The 26,693-nt window shown below is 41.2% G+C and overlaps 1 protein-coding gene across 5 annotated transcripts in view; it reads left to right on the plus strand.

Annotated features, from left to right (window-relative positions):
* diaph2 (diaphanous-related formin 2) overlaps positions 1 to 23,770 on the plus strand; it is an 852,337-nt gene extending 828,567 nt beyond the window's left edge. For all 5 annotated transcript variants that reach the window (XM_078211680.1, XM_078211681.1, XM_078211683.1 and 2 more), the window contains one exon: positions 22,527 to 23,770. In XM_078211680.1, the coding sequence (XP_078067806.1) occupies positions 22,527 to 22,591 (65 nt within the window). In that variant the 3' untranslated portion in view covers positions 22,592 to 23,770. The remainder of the gene's footprint in view (positions 1 to 22,526) is intronic.
* The last annotated feature ends 2,923 nt before the right edge of the window (positions 23,771 to 26,693 follow it).

The following is a 26,693-nucleotide window of genomic DNA, read 5'->3' on the forward strand; positions in this document are numbered from 1 at the left end:
GTAGGAATTCTATGATCCAAAAGAATTCTGGAATGTATTTGGTTTGTTTTCTCCAAAGCATAAGTAATTTCTAAAATTTTATATAGCAGCAGAAGCACACATTTCAGGCATTTTCTTATTAATTTTGCAACTTACCTCTCAAAGTACCCTAGTGAGTACTGAGCAGTAGTTTCCAAAGAAGTGGCAATTGAGTCATATTGCCATTCTGCCCACCTTGAACTAAAGGTAATACTATCTCGCGTTTGGACTCAGGCTGGACAAAGTCTGGGCAGTGCAGTGCAGTGCCCCGAGGCATAGTGTCGAGGGTTGTAGAGTCAAAGATAAGTAAGTCGTGCCCACTACAGCACGAAGTGCCATTAATGAGCAAAGTTAAAAGTCCAGCCAAGATTGGAGGTCTTTGACAAGTCTATACGGTAAGTGGCTCAGAATTGGTGCAGCTCGGTGTGCGGGTAGAATCGGATCAGCATTTGAGAATTAGGTCAGGCCTTGGGGAATGTGGTGGTTGGGGTTGAGCCAGGATGGGGATTTGAGTGGTATATCCAGTTGTGCCTTGGGGACGGGTGTCAAGTTGGGCTGGGCCTAGGAGGTACTCGGTGGGGGTTAGGGGAATCCCATGGGGAGGGGAATGGGGAGGCCAATGGAGGGCTTTGGGGTGTGTTCCATTGGGGGGATCGGGGAGTCCAGTAGAGGCGGAGATCCCTTGAGGGTCTGGGGGTGTGAGAAGATCCCGCAAGTGGTTGGTGTGACTTCGTACATAGTTAGCCAAAAACTATTAGTGGTTTTAAATTTTCTTGCTGTTTCTGGGTGATTATTGATGTTCCACAGTTGGAAGTATCCAAAGTTTACGATTTAAATCCCATTTTCAGATTGTTCCCAATGCTGGGCAATTGCCCATGGAAATTTGCACTTCCAGCAATTGCCATGCACACCTTGCCTGAGAATGTTTGGGGTTGTTCCCCACCGCATCGTTGGGGTACACCCTCCAGATGCACTGCCCTGGAATGCAGAGCTAACAGCCCAATATTTTTACATTTCCACAACAGTTGAGATTTAGATTTAAATGAGAAGAAATAAAACTAACATCAGATTTTGAACCTGACATTCGTGAATGACCTAGACCAAGAGTCATAAACATGGCAGCAGTCAGTGCAGCCAATATTTTGGGAAGGGAAGTTGGGGTGTAGTTCTAAAAAGGGATCAACTTGGATGATCATCAGTATCTGTCTTTAAAGGACATGGAAACCTTGTGAGAAAAGAACTTGGCAGATGGCAGCAAGTCAGAATATTTTAGAATCATAGCATCCCTACAGTGCAGAAGGAGGTCATTCGGCCCATTGAGCCTGTACCAACAACATTCATACCCAGGCCTTATCCCTGTAACTCCACACATTTACCCTGCTAATCCCTCTGACACTAAGGGACAAGTTGGCATGGCCAATTCATCTAACCTGCACATCTTTGGAGTGTGGGAGGAAACCCAAGCACCCAGAGGAAATCCACACAGACAGTGACCTGAGGCCTGAATTGAACCTGAGTCCTGGCGCTGTGCCACCATTGTGAGATGGAATTGTGGACAGTGCGGAAGGTTGTTGCAGGTTACAGAGGGACATGGATAAGCTGCAGTGCTGGGCTGAGAAGTGGCAAATGGAGTTCAATGCGGAAAAGTGTGAGGTGATTCACTTTGGAAGGAGTAACAGGATTACAGAGTACTGGGCTAATGGTAAGATACTTGGTAGTGTGGATGAACAGAGAGATCTCGGTGTCCATGTGCATAGATCCCTGAAAGTTGGCACCCAGGTTGATAGGGTTGTTAAGAAGGCGTACGGAGTGTTAGCTTTTATTGGTAGAGGGATTGAGTTTCGGAGCCAGGAGGTCATGTTGCAGCTGTACAAAACTGGTGCGGCCGCACTTGGAGTATTGTGTACAGTTCTGGTCACCGCATTATAGGAAGGATGTGGAAGCATTGGAAAGGGTGCAAAGGAGATTTACGAGGATGTTGCCTGGTATGGTGGGAAGGTCTTATGAGGAAAGGCTGAGGGACTTGAGGTTGTTTTCGTGAGAGAGAAGAAGGTTAAGAGGTGACTTAATAGAGGCATACAAGATGATCAGAGGATTAGATAGGGTGGATAGTGAGAGCCTTTTTCCTCGGATGGTGATAGCTAGCACGAGGGGACATAGCTTTAAATTGAGGGGTAATAGATATGGGACAGATGTCAGAAGTAGGTTCTTCACTCAGAGAGTGGTAAGGGCGTGGAATGCCCTGCCTGCAGCAGTAGTGGACTCGCCAACATTAAGGGCATTTAAATGGTCATTGGATAAACGTATGGATGATATTGGAATAGTGTAGGTTAGGTGGGGCTTTAGATTGGTTTCACTGGTCGGCGCAACATCAAGGGCCGAAGGGCCTGTACTGCGCTGTAATGTTCTTTGAATAGTAGAAGGAGGCTCTGTTAAGAACAAAGTGTCCCTGGGACTGTTCATCTATTTTACACAATGGTAATCCCTGCCAAGGGTTTTAGTAGTAAAATGTTGGCTCAAGAGAATGTAATAGTGCCTAAGCTATTAAAATTGGACTCTCATGGTTACTTTTCTACCCCCATGGGACAGTAAATTATTACTACAGCTAAAAACCGGAGTCTATGTTTATCTTGGATCACATTTATTTGAAAAAGATAATCAAGAAGAATTATCTCTATGAGCACAATGGAAATACATTCAGTGATTCAAGTCAAGAGTCTAGTTATGCAGCATAAAAATTCAATCCAGCTTCTGAGCTCAGAATATTTCGATCATAACCTGGTGAGAACAGTTTGCTTGACTAAAATATTTGTACTTATTCAAAAAAAGCATGTAGAGTAACAGCTGTAGCCAAACATGTGTTCCAAATTACACTTACACTGTGTGATATCCAGCAATGTTTTTAAGTGGTGCTCTTGTGTAAGCAATGTTCAATTTCCTGCAGTTTGGTATTTTCAAGTTTGAAAAAATTTGTCCAAGTCTGTACGTTCCTGACAAGTGACCAATGGCATTTCCAGAACTGTTTTATATATTGTCATTATCTGAAAGCCTAATCTACTGTTCTAAATGATATAGAAATAAAGATCTATCTTTAACAGACTATTGTGACAGTAAACAATTCTGATTATTGTCCTTCAGATTTAATAGAGTATTTAGGTTTCTGATGTAGCTTATTGTTTGTTCCAAAGCATCTTGAGAATTACTCTTGAAAGTATTGAATCAACATTTGAGACAGCCACGTCCATTTTTTATTTTTTCTATCACTTAGTTTAGAATTAAGACTTAATGGTGATGAACCTCCTCTGATTTTGTGAGCTGAAGATATAAATTGAAGAAAAGTACTACAAGTGGTGCCATGCTACATCCCAAGGAAATATTCTAATCCTGTGTCCGTTCAGTCTGACTTCCCACTATCTGTCCATCATCCGCAAGGCACAAGTCAAGAATATGATGGAATACTTTCCTTTTGCTGAGATGAGTGGAGTTTGAATGCTCAAAAATTCAGAGACAAAGCAATTCACTTTATTGGCACCCTACCCACCACCTTAAACATTCACTTCCTCCAACAGCAACAACATAGTAGCAATAGTGTGTACCATCTACAAGATGCACTACAGCAATTCACCAAGGCTCATTCGACAGCATCTTCCAAGCCTGAAACCTCTACCATCTGGAAGACAAGGGCAGCAGATGAGTGGGAATGTTACCAGCTGAAACTTCCTCTCTAAGCCTCATACCATTCTGACTTGGAACTATGCTGCCACTCCATCACTATCACTAGGTCAAAATCGGGAATTTCCTTCCTAACAGCACTGTGGGTATACCTGCAGCACATGGACTGCAACAGTTCATTTATCTCATTCCCCACCACCTTTTCGAGGGCAGTTAGAAATGGGTAAGAAATTCTGTCTTTGATTTGCATTGATATACAGTGAAAGTATTGTTTCTTGCACACAAAACAGACAAAGCATGCCACACATAGAGAAGGAAAGGAACGAGTGCAGAATGTAGTGTTACAGTCATAGCCAGGGTGTAGAGAAAGATCAACTTAATGCGAGGCAGGTCTATTCTGATGGCAGCAGGAAAGCAGCTGTTCTTGAGTTGGTTGGTACTTGTCCTCAGACTTTGTATATTTTTCCCCAGGTGGAAGAGAGAATGTCTGGGGTGCGTGGGGTCCTTTTTATGCTGGCTGCTTCTCCGAGGCAGCAGGAAGTGTAGACAGTGTCAATGGATGGGAGGCTGGTTTGAGTGATGGAATGGGCTTCATTCACGGCCCTTTGTAATTTCTTACAGTCTTGGACAGAGCAGGAGTCAAAGCAAGTTGTGATACAACCAGAAAGAATGTTTTCCATGTAAAAGTTGGTGAGAGTCATAGCGGACATGCCAAATTTTCTTAGTCTCCTGAGAAAATAGAGGCAGGTGGGCTTTCTTAACTATAGCATAGGCATGGAGGGACAAGGATAGATTGTTGGTGGTCTGGGCACCTAAAAACTTGAAACTCTCAACCATTTCTACTTTGTCCCCTTTGATGTGGAAGTGCATGTCCTCCATTATGCTTCCTGAAGTCGATGACTATCTCCTTCACTTTGTTGACACCGAGGGAGAGATTATTGTCATTGCACAGCTCACCAGATTCTCTGTCTCTTTCCTCTACTCCGTCTCATTGTTTGAGATCCGACCCACTACAATGGTGTCATCAACAAACTTGAAAATTGAGTTGGAGGGGAATTTGGCCACACAAGGATAGGTGTGTAAGGAGTATAGTAAGGGGTTGAGGGCACAGCCTTGTGTGGCACTGGGTGTTGAGGATGATCGTGGAGGAGGTGTTGTTGCCCCTCGTTACGGTCTGTGGGTTTGGAAATTCAGGATCCAGTTGCAGAGGGAGTCGAGCACCAGGCCACAGAGTTTGGAGATGCATTTCATAGGAATAATGATGTTGAAGGTTGAACTGTGTTCAATAAGTAAGAGTCTGACATAGATGTCTTTGTTATCTAGGTGTTCCAGGGTTGAGTGCAGGGCCAGGGGGGTGGCATCTGCTGTGGACCTGTTGCGTCAGTAGGCAAACTGCAGTGGATCCAAGCAATCTGGGAAGCTTGAATTGATTCGTGCCATGACTAACCTTTCAAAGCACTTCATAATGAAGGATGTCAGAGCCACCGGATGATAGTCATTAAGGCACACTGCCTGGCTTTTAGTTGGTACTGGAATGATGGTCATTTTCTTGAAGGAGATAGGGACCTCAGATTGTTGTAAAGAGAGATTGAAGATGTCTGCGAATACCCCGCCAGCTGGTCCGCACATGATCTGAGTCCGGGTATCCCATCCGGGGCAGTCGTTTTCTGTGGGTTGACCTTCAAGAAGGCTGCTCTCCCGTCTGCAATGGGGACCTTGAATACAGGTTCATCCAAGGCTTTGGAGGGCATGCTGTTGCTGGCCTCCTGCTCAAAACAGCCATAGAATGTATTGAACTCATCAGGGAGAGGTTCATTGGAGCTGGCGATTTTACATGCCTTCATTTTATAGCCTGTTATGTTTTGCAAACCTTGTCATAGTCGGCAGAAGTCCGTGTGGCTAGCCTGGGACTCTAACTTGGTCTGGTACTGTCTTTTGGCATCTTTGATGGATCTCCATAGATCATATCTGGCTTCCTTGTATAGATGTGGAGATGCCGGCGTTGGACTGGGGTGAACACGGTAAGAAGTCTCACAACACCAGGTTAAAATCCAACAGGTTTATTTGGTAGGTCAGGGTAAATTCTTGTATAGGTCAGGGTCACCTGAACGGCACTGACCTGGACTTCAGCAAACAGTGGATATCCCTATTCATCCATGGTTTCCGGCTGGGAAATACATGGATTTGCTTCTTTGGCACACTGTCCTCTACTGACGTACTAATGAAGTCAGTTACTGTAGTGGCGTACTCATTCAGCCTGGTCTCAGAGTCTTTAAATACTGACCAGTGTACTGACTCAAAAGAGTCTGGTAGAAGATCATCCGATTCCAATGGACGGCACGGTGGCGCAGTGGTTAGCACTGCTGCCTCACAGCTCCAAGGACCTGGGTTCGATTCCCGGCTCGGGTCACTGTCTGTGTGGAGTTTGCACATTCTCCCTGTGTCTGCGTGGGTTTCCTCCAGGTGCTCCGGTTTCCTCCCACAGTCCAAAGATGTGTGAGTTAGGTTGATTGGTCATGCAAAATTGCCGCTTAGTGTCCTGGATATGTAGGTTAGAGGGGTTAATGGGGTAAATGTGTGGGGTAGTGGGATAAGGCCTAGATGGGATTGTTGTCGGTGCAGACTCGATGGGCCAAATGGCCTCCTTCTGCACTGTAGGGTTTCTGTGATTCCATAATTCCTCAGACCAATATTGCATGACTTTCTTTAATGGATTCTGCCATTTCAGTTTTTGCTTGTAATCAGGAGCAGGAGCACAGCTTTGTGGTCTGATTTGCCAAAGTGTGGATGGGTGATAAAGCAATAGATATGTTGATATTTGTGTAGCAGTGATCTGAGATGTTTGGGCCTCTGGTGGAACAGGAGACGTGTTGGTGGTATCTTGGTAGGACTATCTTGAACTTGGCCTAATTGAAGTCCTCGGCCACGATGAACAAAGCTCAGGATGTTTCGTCTCAAGGCTAATTGTGGTGGTGTTCTTTTATCCAGCATGGTCTTCATGTCTGCATGGGGTGGAATATAAACTGCTGTCAAGATAACAAGAGGTGAACTCCCACGGAAGGTAGTAGGGGCAGCATTTTAGCCTCAGGTATTCTACGTCCAGGGAGCAGAAACTTGCCAGTGTTGCTACGTCTCGGCACCGCCAGGTGTTGATTAGTAGGCAGCCTTGCCTGAGGCCGCTGTACAATCCATTCGGTGGATTGTGAAGCTCTCTGGTTGTAGGGCACAGTCTCGTGAAGCAGGAGTGAACCCTGTCTCCGTGAAACAGAGTACACAGCAGTCCTTCCATTCTCTTTGAAAAGTGAGTCTAGCCTTAAGTTCATTTCGCTTGTTTTCCAGAGATTGGCCATTTGCTAGGAGTAAGCTGGGGAAGGGGGCTTTGGAATTGCATTGTTTCATTCCCACCCGCAGACCTGCTCATTTCCCACGCTTCCTGGAGTGACTGCTTCTTTTCATGCCTGGGAGACAGTGAGAGTCACATATCCATTGATGCCTGTAGAATTATGAATTTAAGCAGTTTCTGTTCAGTTTTAATTCAATTTAAAAAAGGAACCTTTTTCCACTTGCTCGTTAGGACCAGATTTGGTTTAGTTACTACTATGATTCAGTTGCCCAGGTTACCCAGGTAATGGTTGTACAATTATTTGAAAAGGTTGCTATGTAGATAGTAAATCAAAACCAATATGTATGGAAAAGCTCAGAACATCTGATATTTTTCCTTTGTGTGAATGGATAGAGATTAGATGAGTAATGTCAGGTATCTAGGGTCTCACTTGCTTTTGACCAGCGTTACATTGGCAGTCTAAAATATATTAAAAGTTACACAGAACAAACCAATCGCAGGAACTGAGGGCAGTGTAGAGTATCATGATCAATTGCTGGAGCTATCAAAGGAAAGTACAAGAATAAATACTGTAATTTATTAACATAACTCTGAGATGACATTTAAAATCACCACCACAATCAGAATGGACTGCAGCCAAAATGGTGTGTATGTTGCATTTAATTGGGGTTTAAGATGGGGAATAATGTATTAATTATACAACAAAAACATACAAACATGATCAGTAGTAAGTGCTGGACCAGATTGAGCATGCTGGCTGACTGTGCAAACAGCTTTCTTCCTTTTCTTAATGCCTCACGTCTTCATGACTTTTCAACCTACCAAAAAGTGTTAGCATGGACCTACCATTATAGAGTTTCCATAGCCAACTACATTGAAGTATCCCAACTTTACACCTGTTTTTTTCAGTGGTGGATACCTGGACAGATTATGAATAGGACCTTTTTAACTTATGCAGATTTATATTATTTGGAGATGCCCCATAAAATGCTGAGTTCTCTGCCTAAGCCATTAATGTTATCCATCCACCCTTTAACTTATTGAGCCTTCACACAGACCTTCTATCTTTGATAAATTAATCTGAGGCCTTGCCTCATCTTTTCTTTATCTCATCTCAAGCTGTTCTCCATGGACGGTTCCTTCACTCCTTCAAACACTTTCCTTGGAGACTTCATTGTTCATATTGTCTGTTAATGAGCTGTTCATAATGGCGAGCCAGTCTTTCTCATTTCTTATCAGACTATTGAGCCATGGAGTGATTCGCTAAAATAACTCCTATTTTTACACACTAATTAACTTTTATTCCAGCAAAGTCCTCATTAAACAAAGTTAAATGAAACACCAATGCAGCTTTATAGAATAGTTGTTTGTTTTAAGTATCAATCCAGTTGCTCTCCCACGACGGCTCACCTCACCAAAGCTCCTTTCCGGGCGAGGCACAGCTGTCATCATCTGAAAATAATTATTCCACAAGTTTGTTTCTAGAGGAACAAAAGCTTAAGCAGTTTCCAGGAGAATAAAACTTAAAGCAGTAACCTGTTCCTTTAGGCGTTTAACCTATTGCTAATAGCATTAAAATTGTAATAGATAGGGTAGATGTAATTGATTAATGAGAGTTTAAATCATTACTGTGCAAAAGTACTTTATATGTTTCTCATAGTATGTATTAGCTGGATTTTATTTTATAATAGTTATGCTCAGTGTCCACAATTACCATATGGCTGAATAAGGTTAAATTTATAGAGCAAAATCTTATCAAAAAATGGCACAGTGTTGTTTCTAGCGAGAAAACCAGTGTGTTTATTTCCAATGAACCTTGGTTTGAAGATTTGGCGAGGGGTCAAGATACAGCAGGGGATGGGGGGAGGTGTTGTTTAATGATATTAAAATACATGCAAATGTATACAAAGCGGGTCATGCTCATTAAGGGCGTGAACCTGATGACATCAACTGCAAGGGATGGGAAGGATCTGGATCCTGAACGCCTGCTGGCAACCTTGCAGATTTCACCCATAGTTTATCATTAATATCATGATCAAGTGCACAAAACGTTGATGACTGCAAGAACATAAAACTTCGTACTTGTTAATTTAAATCCCTCATTTCTATCTGTGATGAATAAACACCTGTGATCATTGCCTGTTTCTTATAGAGTCAGCAAGGTTTACAGCATGGAAACAGGCCATTTGGCCCATATCCCTCAATAGTCGTCTTACTCATGTAACTGTCTAAACGCTTTTTAAAAGACAAAATTGTACCCGCCTCTATTACTACCTCTTGCAGCTTGTTCCAAACATTCACCACCCTCTATGTGAAAAAATTGCCCCTTTGGACCCTTTTGTATCTCTCCCCTCTCACTTTAAACCTATGCCCTCTAGTTTATTCACTACTACCTTTGGGAAATGATATTGACTATCTAGCTGATCTATGCCCCTCATTATTTTATAGACCTTTATAAGATCATCCCTAAGCTTCCTGTGCTCCAGAGAAAAAAATCCCAGTCTATCCAGCCTCTCCTTATAACTCAAACCAAGATCTGGTAGCATCCCAGTAAATCTTTTCTGCACTCTTTCTAGTTTAATAATATCCTTTCTATAATAGGGTGACCAGAACTGTACGCAGTATTCCAAGTGTGGCCTTACTAATGTCTTGTACAACTTCAACAAGACGTCCCAACTCTTGTATTCAATGTTCTGACCAATGAAACCAAGCATGCCAAATGTCTTCTTCACCACCCTGTCCACCTGTGACTCCACTTTCAGTGAGCTATGAATGTACCCCTAGAACTCTTTGTTCTATAACTCTCCCCAACGCTCTACCATTAACTGAGTAAGTCCTGCCCTGGTCCGATCGACTAAAATGCATCACCGCGCATTTACTACTTGTGTAGTAATTATCTCATTCTGCTAACTTATAAACATTATTTCTCTGTTGCTATATATTAACTTTCTACCTCACTCTGTTCTCTTGGTAAAATGTTACCTAATAATTTTACGCACTTGATAAATTGCTTTTGTCAAATTATACACTTAATCTTAGCACGGCACTGTGGTTAGCATTGCTGCCTCACAGCACCAGGGACCTGGGTTCATTTCCGACTTTGGTGAATGTGTGTGTGGAGTTTGCATGTTTCCCCGTGTCTGATTGCGTTTCCTTTGGGTGCTCCGGTTTCCTCCCACAGCCCAAAGATGTTTAGGTTAGGTGGATTGGCCATGCTGAATTGTCCCTTAGTGTCTCAAGATGGGCGGCACGGTAGCACAGTGGTTAGCACTGCTGCTTCACAGCTCCAGGGTCCCGGGTTCGATTCCTGGCTCGGATCACTGTCTGTGTGGAGTTTGCACATTCTCCTCGTGTCTGCGTGGGTTTCCTCCGGGTGCTCCGGTTTCCTCCCACAGTCCAAAGATGTGCGGGTTAGGTTGATTGGCTAGGTTAAAAAAAAAATTGTCCCTGAGATGCGTAGTTAGAGGGATTAGCGGGTAAATATGTGGGGGTAGGGCCTGGGTGGGATTGTGGTCGGTGCAGACTCGATGGGCCGAATGGCCTCCTTCTGCACTGTAGGGTTTCTATGAAAACTTCTTCTATGTGTAGGTTTGGGGGATCATCGGGGTAAATATGTGGGGTTATGGCGATAGAGCCTGGATGAGATGCTCTATTGGAGAGCTGGTGCAGACTCAATGGATCTAATGGTCTCCTTCTGCATTGTAGGGATTTTATGATTCTATTCTATTCTGTAACATAAGAAATAGGGGCAGGTGGATACTGTACAGCCCATCAGGCCTGCTGCACAATTCAATTCGATCATGGCTGGGCTTTAATTCCACTTCCCTCGTCACCCCTTACATCCCTCGATTCCTTGAGAGACCAAAAATCTTTCAATATCCGCCTGAAATATATTCAGTGATGTAACATTCACAACCCCCTGAGGTAGAGAATTCTATATAGCTAAAGCACGGCCTTTATGCCCCTGTACCCGAGTCCTCTACACATTTCATTGGCTTTTACATTATTTTCTGGACTTGTTCATGATGTTTTAATGATCTATGTACTGTGGCTCCATAGTTCCTTTAGATGTTCATTATTTCTAGCTTATCACCTTTTAAAAAGAACGTTACATTTTAAATCCCAACTGGATGAACTCACATTTGCCTACATTGAAATCCATTTGGCAGTTTTTCTCCAATCGTTTAAACTCTTAATATCTCTTTGTAATTCTATGCTTCCATGTATACTGCTTACAATCCTCCCTATCATTGTGTCATTGGCAAATTTGAATATGTATCTTTCTATCCCAAACATCTAAATCTTTAATGATGCAGTGAATAGTTGATGCCCCAACACAGATCCTTGCGGGCACCACTAGTCAAATTCTGCCAATTAGAATATCTGCCAATTATCCCTGCTCTCTGTCTCTTTTTGCTCAACAATTTTCTAACTAGGTCAATAATTTGCCCTTAATTGCTTGAGCTTTCAACTAGCTAACAGTCTCTTATCAGACTTTATCAAATGCCTCTGGAAATCCACATAGATAACATCCGTAGACCCTGTGCACTACTTTATTTATCTCTTGGACAATTTCAATCTGATATGGGCCGCACAGTGGTTAGCACTGCTGCTTCCCAGCGCCAGGACCTGGGTTCAATTCCCGGCCTGGGTCACTGTCTGTGTGGAGTTTGCACGTTCTCCCCGTGTCTGTGTGGGTTTCCTCCGGGTGCTCCGGTTCCTCCCACAGTCTGAAAGACCTGCTGATTAGGTGCATTGACCCGAACAGACGCTGGAGTGGCGACTAGGGGAATTTCACAGTAACTTCATTGCAGGGTTAATGTAAGCCTTACTTGTAACTAATAAATAAACTTGACTTTATGATTCATCAGACATAACAAAAACCTTTTCAAATTTTACAAAGCACTCTCTTTGTTCAGCTGAAAATGTTTAAGATGCTCGCTTACTCTATCGCTAATTAGACACTAACAGTTTCCACAAATTTCCTAGCTTAACCAACTAACTCTAACACACAATCACCTCAGTTCCAGGACATCACTGCAGTAGTTCCTTAGGGTAGTGTCCTAGGCTCAAACCTCTTCAGCTTCTTCATCAATCATCTTCCATCATAAGGTTATAAGTGGGGATGTTCACTGATGATTGCACAATGTTCAGCACAATTCGCAATGCCTCAGATACTGAAGCAGGCCCTGGACAATATCCAGGTTTGGACTGACATGTGGCATGTAACATTGCCTGGCACAGGTGTAGCGTGAATGATCATCTCCAACAAGAGAAGATCTGACCATCGCCCCTTGACATTCAGTGATATCACCATCACTAATTCCCTGGTGGCCACCATTAACCAGAAACTGAATTAGACTAACCATCCAAATACTATGGCTACAAGAACAGGTCAGAGGCTAGGAATTCTGCAGCTAGTAACTCATCTGACTCCCCAAAGCCTCTCTATCGACAAGTTACATGTCAGGTGTGTGATGGAATACTCTCCACTTGCCTGGATGAGTGCATATCCAACAAAACTCAAGAAGCTTCACACCATCCAGGCCAAAGCAGCCTATTTGATTGCTACACCATCCACAAACAATCACTCCCTCCACCACACAGTGGCAGCTGTATGTGCGATCTACAAGATGCACTGTAGGAACTTGCCAATCTTCATTAGACAGCAACTTCCAAACCCACAACCACTAGCATCTAGAAGGACAAGGATAGCAGACACATGGGAACACCATCACCTGGAATTTTCCCTCCAAACTGCCCACCATCCTGATTTGGAAATATATCACCTTTCCTTCACTGTCACTCAGTCCAAATCTTGAAACTCAGTCCCTAACAGCACTAGGGATGTTGCACCTTGTGGCTACACCTCATGGACTGCAGCGGTTCAAGAAGGCAGCCCATCGCCAACTTCTCAAGGGAATTCAGGATGGGAAATAAATGCTGGTCGAGCTAGCGAAGACTGCATCCCAAGAATGAATTTTAAAAACATAGATTCACTTTAAGGTGCTATTTGCTTTAAAACAGGTTGCAGAAACAATGAATGATCAGATTTTAATTAATAATGGAAAAACATAATGATAGATGCTAAAAATGGCCTATAGGGGCACTCCTAAATATGTCGCATCAGCCCTGACAACAGCTGTAATAAACCTGATGAACCTGAGCTCACCTGAAAACAGACACTGATTAAAAACACTTTGCAGGTCATCAAGTTTTTTTTTACATTCTACAAATCTTCCGTCAGTTTTTGAAAATAGTATTAATTCTTGTGGTGTTATACAAAATCATTTGAAAAACACCTCAGGTGGGATTTCCGCACTCCAGTGGCAAATATCACGGAGGCGGCCTGCCACCTCCCCCGCCCCCCCCCCGGCCAGGAAACAAACAGCAGGAATTTGCTGTCGGCGGGGCAGGAAGATCTTACTGGTGAGAACTGCTAGAAAATTACAGCCCTTGTATCACTTTTCTTGCAGCACAATATCAATCTCAATGTATTTACATCTGATTGTATCTCTTGACTTGCTATAATGTCTCCCTAATCAGTAAACATTTGGACTCTCACAAAAAGAGTAACCATTTTGCATCATTCTGAAACATAATGCAAGGAAGGGAAAGAATAGGGTGGCAATTGGATGGTTGAGCTGGATCAGTATGCAGTTATTTGATTCCATCCATAATGTAGGACACATCTCAACAGTGTTTGTAATCCTGATCACTAACCTACCAACTCAGTTTTCCTCCTTTTCATTCTTAACACCGTTTCATTGCATTGTACTTGGAGAATAAATGCAGGCATTTTCTTCTATTGAATAAAGCTTCAGAAAACAGTACTATAATAGTGATGTAACAATACCAAGGCCATTCCTAAATATAAACAGAAAACATATTTGTGGTCCTCAGGATGTTGTCCTCTATTCTTGAGTGCTATTCTTGCAACACCTTTGATTCAACAATAAACTTGTCAGCTTGGGAAAAGAGAAATCTGATTAATTTTGTTTGAAATAAAAGATCTCTTTTCATCTGAGTAGTTATTTCCTCTCGAGTAAAAAGATCCAAGTAAAATGGTATACAGCATGCAACCAAGATGCTCTCGTCCTTGTACTTCTTGGAGATAAATTCAACAAAAATTTTGTTGAAGGACTGAAAATAGCAGGCAGATCATTGCCATTGTGTTTTCGCTGAGATCTTCAATTTTGAATTTGTTGCCATTATAGGGAGGGCTGTTTTAGGCTTGCATAATCATCTTGAGGAGGAAATTCTCAGACGGATACTCCATAGTTCTATCATCATCTCCAGACTGTTCAGAGTTATTACAGGAAATTTTCTGGCTATGTTGCTTTGTATGGCACTGGTGATCTCTTTTGCCCAGAGGTATGAAGAGATTCACGCTATCTTAAGAATGCTGGCATCTGGTTCACTATCTAATTGGCACTGGCATCTATATACCTGGCCTTCCAATAAATTCAATAAATTTATAAAGATGCTTCTAGAAGAGTTGGATAATTGCTAGAATGACCTGTGTAGTCTCTGGGGCCTATTACTAACCCATATCTTTCCAGCTAAGGAACAGTAGGTTCTACAGCTTTTATTAACTGCCTTATATGCCAAAATTTAAAACCAGAAGCATCTTTATTTATTTTCACTGTTTACATCTTGGAGTTAAAAGTCAGCTTCCTTTCACGGTACTATGAGGTTATGGTATCTACTGTTAAGTTCCACAACCGCACCATTTTAGCCTTGATGTTTAATTCCATAGAAAAATTGAGAGACAGCAGAATTATCTAGTTACTTTAACTTCCTGCCCACTCCATGCTATTTTACCTTCTCCATTTTAGGAATATGATTTCCAATTCTCATCTGTACATGTTAATGATATCCTTCATGCCGCCAGCACCTTTCATACTGATTTATCTACTTCCCAGTAACTGACTGTATGGGTAGGGGGGGGGATTGCAATTACTCCCATCTCCATATCTTTGAGAGTTATTTTGGGAATGCTGTTGGGTGATCTAACTTTTTGTTTCTAATCTTTTTGTTTCTGCAACTGGTCTGTTATCTATAGAAAATATGCACCCTAACTATGAGACCATAAAGCAGACTGGAATCATAGAACTCCCATCAGCATTCCTCGGTTCCTTTGTCCTCATGGGGTTAAAGATATGCTGTATTCCGGCCACTTAATACATGTCTTTTACAATCAAGCAAGCACATCTAAGTAGTCCTAGCATCATGGGTATCTGGGTATCCACCAGCATTGAGTCCTACTAAATGAGATGTGTATTAAGAGAATCGGCATTACAAAAAGCAAATTTAAACTAGTAATGTCACATTTTTGGCATTTCTGTCATGATGACATCCCAAACTGTCAACATTTATTATTGAATTCTTTTAAACACTGCATGACTTTAGGATGCAGCAGTAAATAAGATAATTTATTTTGGCAGCCTTTATCATTTCCTAACAAGAAAGTTGCAAGTAGATCTGCCACTCAGGTCACTGGATTTAGTCAGTTGTCATCTGGGTTGTTCAGAAATGAGGTTTTCCAGTTCTCCCAGCATTAAGTGTCTTGCCATGCTTGAGTCACATGCCATATTTACTTTTCGGATAGTGGCTCTGACAGTATTTATAGGAACATCTAAATCCTGGACAACCTGGAATTCTGCCAAGAGGAAGATGCATGGTGGCATAGATGTAAGAAGGAAAATAAACAAAAGTACAGAATCACCTCCATTTAAACACTCAACAGAAAACATTTACACATTGGTAGTCTTTTGCAGCTAAGATATGCTGCTACACATTGTGGGTGGATTGGTTACTTCAGTGAAACAATTTTGTTTCCCCAAGAAAGTAGTTGGAGAAGCAAGACTGCGAGCACTTAACTTCTAATATGCACAAGTTACCTCTATAAGTAAAATGTTGCTAAATGTTACTTGTCCAAATAAAGGTTAAGTGTGTACAGATGGGGTGACATGTTGGTTAATTATTAGTGCACTTATAAAGAGACAATTATTGACACAGCTGGTGGGTTGTAGAGTTAGGAGCTATACTGTAAATCTAAAACCTGAGTAAGGATTGACTTCTGGCCTTTTCTTTCACTGTCAGACTGTCAGAAGTTGAACACTAGCTCGATATTAAAAGTATGATTTTTACGCATAGGTTGACGGGGCCACAGTGCTGATAAATTAACAAACAGGAGCACTTCTCAGGAGTTATTAGATTCACTCAGAGCATCTATATTCACTGAGAATATATGTGATTTGTTTTCAGTGACCCTATAAAGCTACATCTTGATCTTGCTAAAAGCATATAATCAATTTCAGTGTAAGAAGACCCTTCACATACAAGATGGTACAAAATCATTCAGGTCTGGCTCCTTTAAAAACAAGAGTTTTTTTTCTCCTTTCTTTGTTGCTTCTTTTAAATATTCTAAGTTCTGCTTTGACGCCATTGTAAAAACCGTCAAATCCAAATCCTTCAAGCATCTGTGAAACTTGCAAGAATTCACTGCCAAATGATGGAAAATCAAATCAGTGTGAAACCTGTTAGAAACATATTGGAAATTGGATAAAATCAAATGGTAATTTCAAGAAGACAATGAATAGCCTTTCCTTCTTGATGACACAATGTCATGAGTATTTCAGTTGTGCCCCAAAAGTGAAATCTTTGCTTTAACAAACATGTGACGCAGTACTTCAATTCTAATGGTTAGTAAAGAGCTCTAATCAGCAGTAACAGTAGTCGTCTTGCTGCTGTCTATGTTACATGTTCCTGATTTCGAGTGAAATCGTTATTGCCCTTGCCCAGTCATGTATTGCCCTTGCTCCGACTTGCGTTTTTTTCATTTTTATCACTTTAATATAGTTGAGGGTTCTGTATCTAGACAGCAGGTATGATGAATATATGTCTGAAAGTAGTTGACGAACTAGCCTTGTGACCTGTCACCAGAAGAAAGGCTTGTTTTCACCATTTATTGAGGAGTCCCAGCGTAAATAGGTGGGCACACAGTGTAAAATGTTAGCCACATTCATATTGTATATTGCTGCACAAGATGTTGATGTTTATTCAGAAGGATTGGTAATTAGACCCTTTGTTTGGCCATATAAGCTAAAAGAAATAACTTTTCTATGTTTTGAGTTATTAATTTGTATTGTCAGTGGAGTGGATGTTAACTGAATTGAAACATTTAAGACAGAATTTAATCCATTTCTCATTCAGCAGAAAGTAAAAGAATATGGCTTTGGGGCAGAAAGATTAAGTAAAAAAGTCCAGATGTCAAAGTGAATTGTATGGAATGAGTAGACTTCTTCCCTCGACATTTCCAATGTTGTGTCTGTGTAAAGAGATATATTGAAAATATCTTTCTGAGAAAAGAGATGTATCAAATTATGATGCAAAGCATTAATGTGCTTCTATGGTGGCATATGTACTTTTAGGGTAACCCAGCAGACACTAAACTCCTAAGAGCAGCCATATTAAATGCAATTTTCACAGTTCCATTTGAAGTTGGGACATGAAGGTAGGCTGGAAGCATTTCGGATGGGTGGGCCAATGAGCTCACCACCTCCCCCGCCACCCCACACCTCCAGTTGATCATGCAGGAGATGCAGTAGAAGCAGAAAGGTCTTGTGGTATAGAGGATTAATACTAGATGTGTAAATAAACATTCTATAACATCAGTGATGTAAGATCACATGACAATAGAGTATGCTGTGAGATAGCTCTATGTGAAGCCTCGCGCCAAGCCTTCTACTGTGCATGGTTAGTCGAATTTTCAATACGAGGTAAACTTTGCCACCAGTCTTGCCTTCAGCAGTCTTTATCAATCTGACTAAGGATGATCCCTTCGAAGATGACAACAGACACACCAGACAATGGCAGGTTGCCACTCTGCTTAATTACTGGAGATGTTGCCGAGATCTTACCCAGCAGCGGACAGGCTCCTGCTGAGGAAAAAGCCTGAGAGAAGCTTCTGGGCTGCTGGCCAGGATGCCTGCAAGGCCATCTACACGTTTTCCGCACCAGAGCCATGTGGATAAACAGGCACTGCTGCAGCTGCAGGCCATCTATAAAAAGGTTTATCCTTGACTCTGGTGATCTGAGGGTTGTGGCCATAGTTTAGTATTTGGAACAATTTTGCCTTTTAAGAGTTAAATTTTGCCTCAATTCGGAGATACCTTCATAGATCCCTCCTACTGTGACAGCACCTACCTCAGTTGGTGGTGCTGACATCCATCCAAGACCATACAGTTATAGAGGTTTACAGCATGGAAACAGGCCCTTCGGCCCAACTTGTCCACGCCGCCCTTTTTTTTAAAAACCCCTAAGCTAATCTCAATTGCCCGCATTTGGCCCATATCCCTCTATACCCATCGTACCCATGTAACTATCTAAATGCTTTTTAAAAGATAAGATAAAATTGTACCTTCTTATTGGGATAGCTTCAAGAACTCACCTGCCATCCTTAGTTGGGCAGCGGTTGTGGAAGCAACCACTTCAGCCACCTACCAGAAAATTGCACGATTGGGCACCAAGCACGAGGTACATCGCTATTTTTAAGGATACTAAGATTCTCCCCATTGAATGCACTCCAGGCATTTTCCTGGAAGGCAGATGAATGTAAAATCTGAGCTTCTTTAACTCTTCTAACCACTGATTGCAGAACATCAGTGGGAGTAAAGGAAGATGAAAAGCAATAATTTGAAGAGAGATTTTTAAAACAAACAGCTAATCCATTAAAACCATAATAGTACATGCAACACTCGAGAGGGAAAAAAAACTCACAGTAAAACTGAGTAAAACTTAAATCTTGATATTTTCTTTAAAACAATTGGTATTGCATTAATTAGCAATCATTGGATAGTCAAATAAAGTAACTGACTTTGCTCATTTATGAGGAAAAATAATTAATGTTTTGAATACAATTTCTGTAGCCTAGTGAGAAAGCTTACCTTATTCTGGTAAAACCATAATCTAAAACAATCCAGCCTGAAACTATCTTAATGACAGAGTGTCAAATACTCATGCAGCCTAACTATTTATTTATCAAGTGGCAATATTAATGTGTTTCCGTCTGCAGTTTATATGCAAGTTTCTTGATTCATTGTAAAGCTAGATTCAGTGTCAGATTTTTGGATAGTTCATCATTTGAAGTTGCTGTAGTTTTGCTCAGTCTGCCCTTTTATGAATCTTACTCAATAATTCAACTGTGTGTTGAAGTGCCATTATCATATAGATCTATGGCGTGAGGAAAAAATAATAACATGGCCTGAACTTTTCATCCATCAGGTGCACACATTCGGTGGGTCCAGAAGCAGATGCAAAACATGTCTGCAGTCCCAAACAGCCCTGGAATGTGATTTCACATTGGCTGGCTAATTAACAGGCAGCCAGCATGAAACACGTGCTGGGAAAGGCTCCGCATTGCTGCAGAGGCAGAAAGAGAGCACATGCTCAGAAAAGATAGGGTGCAGGGCTGGCGCTTCCAATGTGCTCCCTCGGGGGACAGTCGCTGTGGAGCTGTCTCATGGAGCTGAAGACCTGTACAAAACAAATTGAGATGAAAAAATGCTGCAAAGAGTATCTGGACAGCACATTCAAATACACAGCTCCATCCCCAGACACCTTTCTTAACTTTATTTCAGCTGTGACCGTTCAACTCATCCCTGGATCGAGGTTGCAGCTAAAACATAAAGGCTGCCTAGCAAATCGACATGCTCACCAACCATAAAAGCAGACGGCCTCATAAAATTGCATTCAGTTGACCCCTTCATGGCTAAGTTGTCTACTTGATTGCTGGTGGGTGTGCTTCCAACTCTTATGTATACCCGCCAACTGAAATATGGCACAAGTGCTCAATGGTGTCAGAATACACGCACGTCTTTTCGAGCAATTTCACACCTACCCGAACAACATAAAATTCTGGCCCCTCTTTCAGCAGTTACTCCAGTCTTTATGCTTTTATATTGCATGAACGTTGTACAAATAGGATACCATAAATTGCTGAACATGGGATGTGTTCAACTCTTGAAGAAAGTTCATAATTCTCCCATGTTTTAACACTCGAGTTGTCAGCTCTTCCCTGTTCATGAATTCTACAATTCCCCATTGAATATTTCCATTTTCTTTGTAACGTTCTTACTTCAGTATTTTCAGTTATTTGTAAGTTTTATTCAACATCAGTTCCCCATGGTGTGTTTTGATCCTGTACTGAAAAGGCACTATGGCAAAATTTGTTGTCGGCAAATATATTGATTGTATTAGCAATTCCAATTATTCTATCTTCTAAAATACTGGTGCAGAACAAATTATAAACTGTTATGTAACTATTTCTAATCATTTTATTAAGTATTTTGTTGCACATAAATGATTGCTGCCCTGCCATAATGGTGTTGGCACTGGACTGGTAATCTAGATCCAGGGTAATGCTCTGGGGACCCGTGTTACCAATCACATTTTGTAAACTGTACTTGAGGATGCAGGCAGTTGTTGTGACTACAGCAGATATTTATTGCTGAGCAAAATAATCCCAGAGGGAAACTCCACTTGATTGAATAAAATCCCACTTGATTCACAAATGTCCTTGCCTATCTGCCATCCATACCTGGTTTGGCCTACATGTGATTCCAGTTCACAACAATGTGGTTGGCTCTTAAATGCCGTCCAAAATGGCCTCGAAAGCCAGTCAGTTCAAGGGCAATTAGGGATGGGCAATAAATGCTGTCCTTGCCAGTCGCATACGCATCTCACAAAAGAATAAAAACAAATTACTGGATTTTATAGCTAAACATCAGTAGGGGAATACTGCCTAGAAAGCGTCTATTTGTTGGCCTGACCAAGTAGGGAGTCTTTCGTGGAGGGAATGTTTTAACTATGTAACTGTAATCTTGTGTGCTTAGGTTTTATTTTCTTCTTTGTTAATACATCTTTTGCTTTTAATTCTTAAAATCCTCTTGCTGCTGGGATCAGTACACTTCTCATTTTCAGAATAAAAAGAAAGGGTATGGCCTGTAAGTCAAGTTTCCCTCTGGTATTTTTTTGCCCAGCAATTAATATCGGCCGTGGTCACAACAACTGCCTACATCCTCAAGTAAAGTTCACAAAATGTGATTGGTAACAGATAGAACCTTAATTAGGCAAGTTACTTATTGCAGATAGCTATTTTGCGTATCTGTTTAGCATGCATACTGTATTAATCTTTTGGACATGAAATGTCTGCTAAACATTTGCTTAATTTCATAATGCTGTATTTTATTAGTCTTCTTCCAAGCTGCCAAGCTTGGTTGCTATTTTATGCAATGTTTGGTTTTACATTTACTATTAAGCAGTTGTGCCTTTCACTGTGTGGATATACCAATTTGCAGGCTTCAGATTCTTCAGTTTCAAGTTTTTCTGTTGAGCTTGTGCTGTAATAGTCACATTGGTGCAAATACATAATTGCTGTAAATAGCTGTGGTCCTAAAATTTATTTTACCATTTCTCACAATTTTTTAATATACTACATGAGCTCACTGAGAAGCAGTCCCTCAGCTCCTGAATGCGAAATATTCAACAACTAGATGAAAAAGCTTTCTGATTTATCCATGGTATTTGCTGACCATGCATCACTCTTCCACAAAGGAGAACAAGGGACATATTTTGAAGAAGTTATTTTATGTACTTCCTTTATTAATGACACCATCATAAACAATGCACTTTATATCAGAAGTCATGTATTAGATTATCCCAGTGAAAGTGCAACTATATCTTGTGTTCCTATGTAGTTCCATGGCCATAACTCAATGGAGTCTAATAGAACTACTGTAATCTTGTGAATTAGCTCCAAAATACTTAGCCTTAGGTTACAGGAATGATATGTTTGTTGCAATAATGCTTTTACACCTTGGCTTCAGGCATTGCAAGTCAAATAAATCACTTTTGCAGCCTGGAATACCTTGACAAGGATGCCCTCAATAGAATCCACTCTACAACATCAAATCCCTAGCATTGCTGGCAGTGATATAGTTAATATTAATGGATCAGTGATGACATGATGTTGGTCTATCACAGACACTCTACATGAAAGGGAGCCAGCAGACCTTGCCTTGCATTTCTACAATTTCAATTTTTGTTGCTCAGCTGCTTTTGCTTTTAACAGTCACTGTGCATTTTTACCACTCCGTGATTCAATCCCCAAAGGTATCTGAAGTGCGTTTCTCGTTCACTTAGATTCACAATGTGTAGACAATTTTAGTTGGGATTTCTACTTCATAAACGTCCAAGAGAATGTGTCTGTGCATTCATCTTCTGCTTTTACCACCTTGCTCATATGATCTAAAATGCAATTTATTACAGATCCTTAAATACATTTCAGTGCCAATGTGATTTGTACATTCTAAATTTGTTTTATCTATTTACATATTAATTTTGTGTTGATTATTTGACTTTTATATTTTGCCACTTTCTTTGGAAAGCTTTCTAACAGAATCAAAACCTTTTATTCCTTCTGTCACAGAAAACCGACGCATTACTCTGGAAAGGTCACGTTCCCGTCACAATGGAAATACAACATTTGCATGATCCCAAGGTGCCAAAGGACTGCAATTTGAAGCTTATTTTTCTACCAACCCTTGGGCATCTGAGCAGCTCAAAACTGTAGTGCAGACAATGATCGGTTAGGGATGGGAAGAGGAGATCCAGAGGAATCATGAAAACATTGTCTCTGAGAATGTGCAGAGTTGAACATTTTCTGCTGACCCTTAAGAAACTTTTAACTTTTATAGTCCCACTAATTGACCTAGAGTTGCAAGTAGATGGACTTCATCCACGGCGTTGTGAACTGCATTTCAATATGTTGTTTTATATTTTTGCAAAAAAAAGAGAGAAAGAAAGTAAATGCTTGGGATCCCAATTTGGCATGATTCTGATTATTTTCCATTTGTAAGTTAGAGTGTGTGCTTTACATGAGTAAACTCAAAATAACTCTGCTTTGGGGCCATGAGATGTTACCAAAATAACCAAAGTCTGAACATACCCAGCATATCAACTGTGGCAAATTAGCCCTCTTTTCCTCTGTCTTTCAGGAGGATTTATTTTAGATTGATGTTTTCCCTAAAAGAAGTATTTTTCTTGAGCAAAAATATTTTCTAATTATGCACTTGTATGTACTTTAAATGCATATTTTCAGGAAAAAAATGAATACAGCATTCTTATTTTGTCACTGCCTATAGCAAAAGACTGACATCTGTTAAGTAGTAAGTCTGTATTACATGTGATTCTTAAGCCACATGGAAAATACGTTGATTGATTTGAGTTGTTTAATATCATGTAATTATTGCACAGTTAGCTTTGCTGCAGTGGAAGTTGGTTCATATCCACTTTGTGCAATAACGATGCTGCAACACTCCTGCTTGTTTTATAGAAATTAAGATTTTGGAAATTGCATCTTAAAATGCATTCTATTTAAAGTTGTTTTTAAAAAGTATTATAAGCAGATCCCAACAATAGTTGAGATCAGACCAATGAAATACTCAACTAAAACTTAGTATCCAGTTTATATGTTAGCACATATCTTCACTCAAGCATAATAATCACACATAGTCAACAAGAGACCCAAATCCATTAAATATATAGTAAAGAAAAAAGGTATGTTGTAAATGAATTTGCAAATACTTAAGAGTTGCTTATCTTATATAATTGAAAATAGAATGTATATCAGCACAATGCCTTTAATGTTTAAAATAAAATTGATATTATTGAGATTGTTGTCACTTATTGTATTCCCAGTACACATACAACACCTGCTTTCTTCTCAATTCAAAGTATTTTATAAAATTACAAGTGAATTCTAGTACTGTGAAAACAAGTTGTCTCAGTCTATCAGAGCAAATCTTCATCTTGTAGTCATCCTGAACGGACCCATTGTTTCCGACTGACCCTTTTTGCCCTACATTGCTGCTGCTTTTGTTTTTAGGCCACTAGGCCAGACATGTCCTTTTGTTGATGGAAATATTCAATTCATATTCTAATTATGCCTGAGACTGGTCTACTTCCTACCACAGATGATGTCTGGGTGATGTTTAGAGTGTTGTTTAACTCTTTCACTGATTGTACTTGCTCCTCAAGGCAAATAACTGCACTGAAAACTCCTGACCTTATCTATGCTTTCAGTTTTTTTTCCAAAACTACTTCTCGCCACAAGGTTGATGTGTTCCCCTCTGCACTTTATTTTCCACTTAAAGGCTGTGAGTCAATAATGGAGATGTATTTTGCCATGGGCTTATATTCTCAGAATTGCAAGGGAGAAATATGACTTTACATCAGCCTGCTGCAGCTTTCTGTCTCCAGAACCTATTATCCAATGTATGCATTACGAGTGTCCTTCTGTTTGAAAGCATCATCAGAAAGGATGTATACAACTTAGTTGCAAACGCCAGAAGGATACTACGCCTTTGACAGATTTCAACTTGAGAGACAGCAGAACAAATGACAATGGTGAGTAAACCTTCTCAAATAGACAGCCAGTTGCAAAAGTTGAGCTGGAATTATCCTGCAAATCAGCCAAAGAAGCAAGCAGAGATTGGAGGAAGTTCATGATGCAAGAAGATAGCAGATTCAGCTGCAATTGTAGCAAGTATTAAAGAAACATGTATACAATAAAAATTTGTAGGGAGAGGGAAACACTTGTAGAAAATTGAATCTGAGATTGAACTGACATTGTAGGGCTCAACTAATTTTATGCAGGTAAGGAAACATTACTGATGTTACCTGTAAATAAACTCAGTGAGCCTCATAGCAGTGTGCAAATTTACCTGACAAAATTACATCCCTAAATTTCATGAGTTCTTGCCTTGTAAGAGGAACAGCTCTTTCCTGTTTTTGTGATTGCACATCACTCATTATTACAGATTCTCATTTGTCCAGAAAGGTGGGATGGTCAAGACCACAGACTTCCCCTGATAGCTTCAGTGATGTTTTGCAATTGATCAGTATATAAGTTGCTGGGTTGAATAGACTGACAACAAGGGACTAACAAGCAGAAGGGTTTATTCAACAATCTTAACAGTTCTTTACCCTGCTAGTCCCCCTGGCACTAAGGGGCAATTCAGCATGACCAATCAACCTAACCTCATCTTTGGACAGGGAAGAAACCGGAGCACCCGAAGGAAACCTACGCAGACACAAGGAGAATGTGCAAACTCTACACAGGCAGTGACCCAAGCCAGGATTCAAACCCAGGTCCCTGGCGCTGTGAGGCAGCAGTGCTAACCACTGTGCCATGGTGCTGCCCATGCATGCTATGTGATTGCCCATGCTAGGAGATAAATGCTGCGCTACTAACACACCACTTCCTGTGTTCCTCATCACCCAATGTACATGTAGCCACCCAGTCAATATCTTAGCCGTTTAAGTTAGAACAACCAGTGTATGATAATATTGGGCAGCAATGACAGATTATAAACTATTTACATTGTGTAGAGCACTGACTTGGACTGCTACACCTGGCACATAGCCCATGATGACTCTCCCCCCCCACCCACCCTTCAACCTTTTGAAAAACGCAGTTCATATGTAGACTAGGTCAGGTCAAAGTCCTTGAACTTTGAATTTGACCTGCTTAGGTGCCTTGACCATGTGATTGCACCACTTGGCCATTGGGTTGCTGACCTCAGGGTCAATGGCCTTGTGTGCGCAGTGGCCGCAAGGTTTGTTTCATTGGCCTCGGGAGGGGCCTTCATTTCCACTGGCACAGAGGGCGCAGATTGCAGACTCAATGCAACTTTGGACTTTGTGGTGCTTGGTGGTGCTGATTCAGGCAGCTGCAATGGTGATGCCAGTTCCTGATATAGTGAGCACCATCTGAGGCAACCACACAGATGTTTGGTTGTGGGACATGGCTGTGTACTACAGGTAGTTTGTTGTGGCTCTGTGTGGCTTGGATCCTGACCATTTGGCCTGGCTCCACAGTACAGAGTCTGCTGGCATTGCATAATACCTTTTACTTCCTTGTTGCCCTTTCATGAGGATAGCACCCACATTTGTCTCCATTTCTGTTTGTAGGAGCGCCTTGCCGACAGAGATTGTGGTTCTGGTATGCCTGCTGAATATTCTCTGTGCTGAGGAGGGCAGACTTTGTCTCGGCATGTTTCACAGGTTGAGTAGTACAGCATAAAAGTCCGTGTTATCTCAGATACCTTTCTCAGGGAGATGCTTTGCTGAGCTTGCAGTCCGTCCTGCTAAACTGTTCGATTGTGGATAATGGAGGCGACTTGTGATGTGTTCAAAGTCACATGTTTGCACAAACTGAACTGAGCTGAACTGCCGAGCGTTTTCCGTCATTATCTTCTGTGAGATGCCATGTTTGGTGAAGTGTCTCTTCAGCTTGCCGATGACTGTTGCTTTTCAATCTGGGCAGATAGTCAATTTCATGCCAACCAAAGTATGCGTCAACCAGAACCAAGTGCTGTTTTCCATTCTATTTGACCATGTCTGCCGCAATGAATGACCATGGGAGGTCTTGGACCTCGTGTAAATGCAGTGATTCTTTGGTTTGATTAGGCTTTAGTGAATTGCATGTCCGCATATATGAAGGGCCAGAACAAGGATTCCTTTGCCCTATACCTTCCAACCCTGGTTGCCCTTGGTGACATTGCTGTATATACTACCTCTGCAGTGAGGTGGG

The sequence above is a fragment of the Mustelus asterias genome, chromosome 4 (assembly GCF_964213995.1).
Source record: "Mustelus asterias chromosome 4, sMusAst1.hap1.1, whole genome shotgun sequence".
NCBI classification, from domain to species: domain Eukaryota; kingdom Metazoa; phylum Chordata; class Chondrichthyes; order Carcharhiniformes; family Triakidae; genus Mustelus; species Mustelus asterias.